General features: G+C 40.1%; 1 protein-coding gene across 1 annotated transcript; it reads left to right on the forward strand.

The window, feature by feature from the left end:
- Positions 1 to 850: 850 nt before the first annotated feature.
- On the forward strand, positions 851 to 1,948 carry LOC141649728 (uncharacterized). Its single transcript, XM_074458410.1, has one exon. It carries the CDS (start codon positions 851 to 853, stop codon positions 1,946 to 1,948), a length of 1,098 nt encoding a protein of 365 aa, XP_074314511.1.
- Positions 1,949 to 2,436: the final 488 nt, after the last annotated feature.

Raw genomic sequence — 2,436 nt, forward strand, 5'->3', positions numbered from 1 at the left:
CCGCCGTGGGAGGTGGTGGAAGGGTTTATCAGACGAATTTGGACGAAGTTTAATATTGACAAAATATCGTTCATGCCCAATGGTATCTTTTTGGTTAGGTTTAAAACGATGGAAATGAAAGACAGGGTTTTGAGCTCAGGGCACTATCTTTTTGATAACAAACCAATGATTGTGAAGGCCTGGACTAGGGACATGAAGATGACGAAGGATGATGTGAAATCTGTCCCTGCTTGGGTTCAAATTCATCAACTCCCTCTGAAGTTTTGGGGTAAAGGACTTCCTAAAATAGCAAGTCTGATTGGGAAGTTCATTAAATGTGATGCAGCTACTGAGGAGAGGACAAGGCTGGGGTATGCTCGTGTTATGGTAGAACTAGTGGTGGACCAAGAGTTGCCTGCACAGATTGCCTTCAAAGATGAAAAGGGTGAGGTGATTAGGGTTGCCATAGAGTATGAGTGGAGGCCAGTTAAGTGCAAGAAATGCCAGGGCATGGGACATGAGATGGAGCACTGTAGAAAAGGAAACCCTGTGCCTGTTGGAAAAAAACCAGTCAAGCAGGTTTGGAGGGTTAAACAAAATGTTGAGGTCCAGCCACAGGAGGGCACTCTAATCATGAACAACTCAAAAAATCAGGTGATGACTGGGACTGTGACTCCACGAAAAAGACTAGTTAGAATGCATAGGCAGGAAGGAGATAGGAGTGGATATAGTGGTGATTTCTTTGGAGCTCACTCTTACAAAGAAATATTGATATCTTCTTTAATGATGAATGGTGCTGATAATGGTAATGGTCATTCCCACTCTCCTACTATACTTAATGGATAAAATAGGCTTTTGGAATGTGAGAGGAATGAATAGGGTAAATAAGCAGAAATTCATTAACTTTTTCTTGCAAAATAAGGGAGTTGGTTTATTTGGTTTGTTAGAAACAAAAATAAAAAGCAAGTCTTTCAATAGAGCTGTAAATATTTTTAATAATTGGTGCATTTCAACAAATAATGGGTACCACAATAATGTGAGAATATGGATTCTTTGGGACCCTAAGTTATTCAGAATTCAGTTTATTGAATACAATGCTCAATTCATCCATATGAAGGTTGAAGCATTGGTCAGTAGAAGTGTTTTCTTTTTAACCATGATCTATGCTTTTAATGGTATTCAAGATAGGACCCCTCTATGGGATCATCTAAGGAGGTTTGCTGGTCAAGTTGATAGCCCTTGGGCTATGGCAGGTGACTTCAATTGTGTGCTGTCAGCTTCTGAGAGAGTAGGAGGCAATACTCCTAATGCAGAGATTGAACCATTTAGAACATGTATTGCAGACTGTGAAGTAGTGGACATTCCTGCTACAGGCTCATTGTTCACCTGGAATAATAAGCAACAGCCTGTTGATAGGATTTACAGTAGGCTTGATAGATTTATGATCAATAAAGCTTGGAGTGATAATTTTCCAGATTTATATGCAAATTTCCTCCCTGAGGGTATGTTTGATCACACTCCCTGCTTGCTTAATAGCTCTACTCAGGTCCAGCAAATTAGAAGCTTCAAGTATTATAATATGTGGAGAGCTGCCAAGGATTTTTTGCCCATTATTAAGAGATGTTGGAGTCATAGTATTCCTGGATCCCCAATGTTCAGACTGGCAAAAATTTTGAAGCTCATGAAGCCTTCCCTGAAAGCCTTGAATAGAGAGAAGTATAGTGATATTGAGCAATCTACCTCTTTGTTGCAGAAAAGAGTAGCTGATTTGCAGGAATTGATAGGGAAAGACCCTTCAAATGTGGCCCTTATATCTGAGGAGGTTGAGGCTACCAAAATTTTAAGGGATCTGTCTGTGGCAAGGGACAGCTTTTTGGCTCAAAAAGCAAAGATTCAGTGGCTGCAGCAGGGGGATACTAATAGCTCTTATTTTCATGGAGTGCTCAAAAAAAAGAAGGAATGGAAATAGAGTTATGCTGATTGAGGATAGGAATGGTAATTTATGTGATACTCCAGAACTGGTGCATAATGCCTTCCTGGAGTACTACCAATCTTTACTGGGAGCTAAGCAGGAGACAAAAAAAAGTACACATGAGAATTATTGACCAAGGACCCAGATGTAATGTTGATCATCATACCTTCCTGACCAGACCAATCACTGGTAAGGAGGTTAGGGATATTTTGTTTGGCATTCCTGACATCAAGTCCCCTGGACCTGATGGCTACACAAGCAAGTTCTTTAAGGATGCTTGGGGTGTAATAGGTGGGGATGTGATTACTGCAGTCAAGGATTTCTTTACTCATAAGAATCTTCTCAGGCAAATCAATGCTACTACCTTAACTCTTGTCCCCAAATGTGAGAGACCACAAAATGTTTTTCAATTTCGTCATATAGCATGCTGCAATGTCATATACAAAATAATTTCTAAGCTGCTTTGTGCTAGACTAGCTGATGTT

This window comes from Silene latifolia, chromosome 3 (assembly GCF_048544455.1).
Source record: "Silene latifolia isolate original U9 population chromosome 3, ASM4854445v1, whole genome shotgun sequence".
In the NCBI taxonomy this organism is placed as follows: Eukaryota; Viridiplantae; Streptophyta; class Magnoliopsida; order Caryophyllales; family Caryophyllaceae; genus Silene; species Silene latifolia.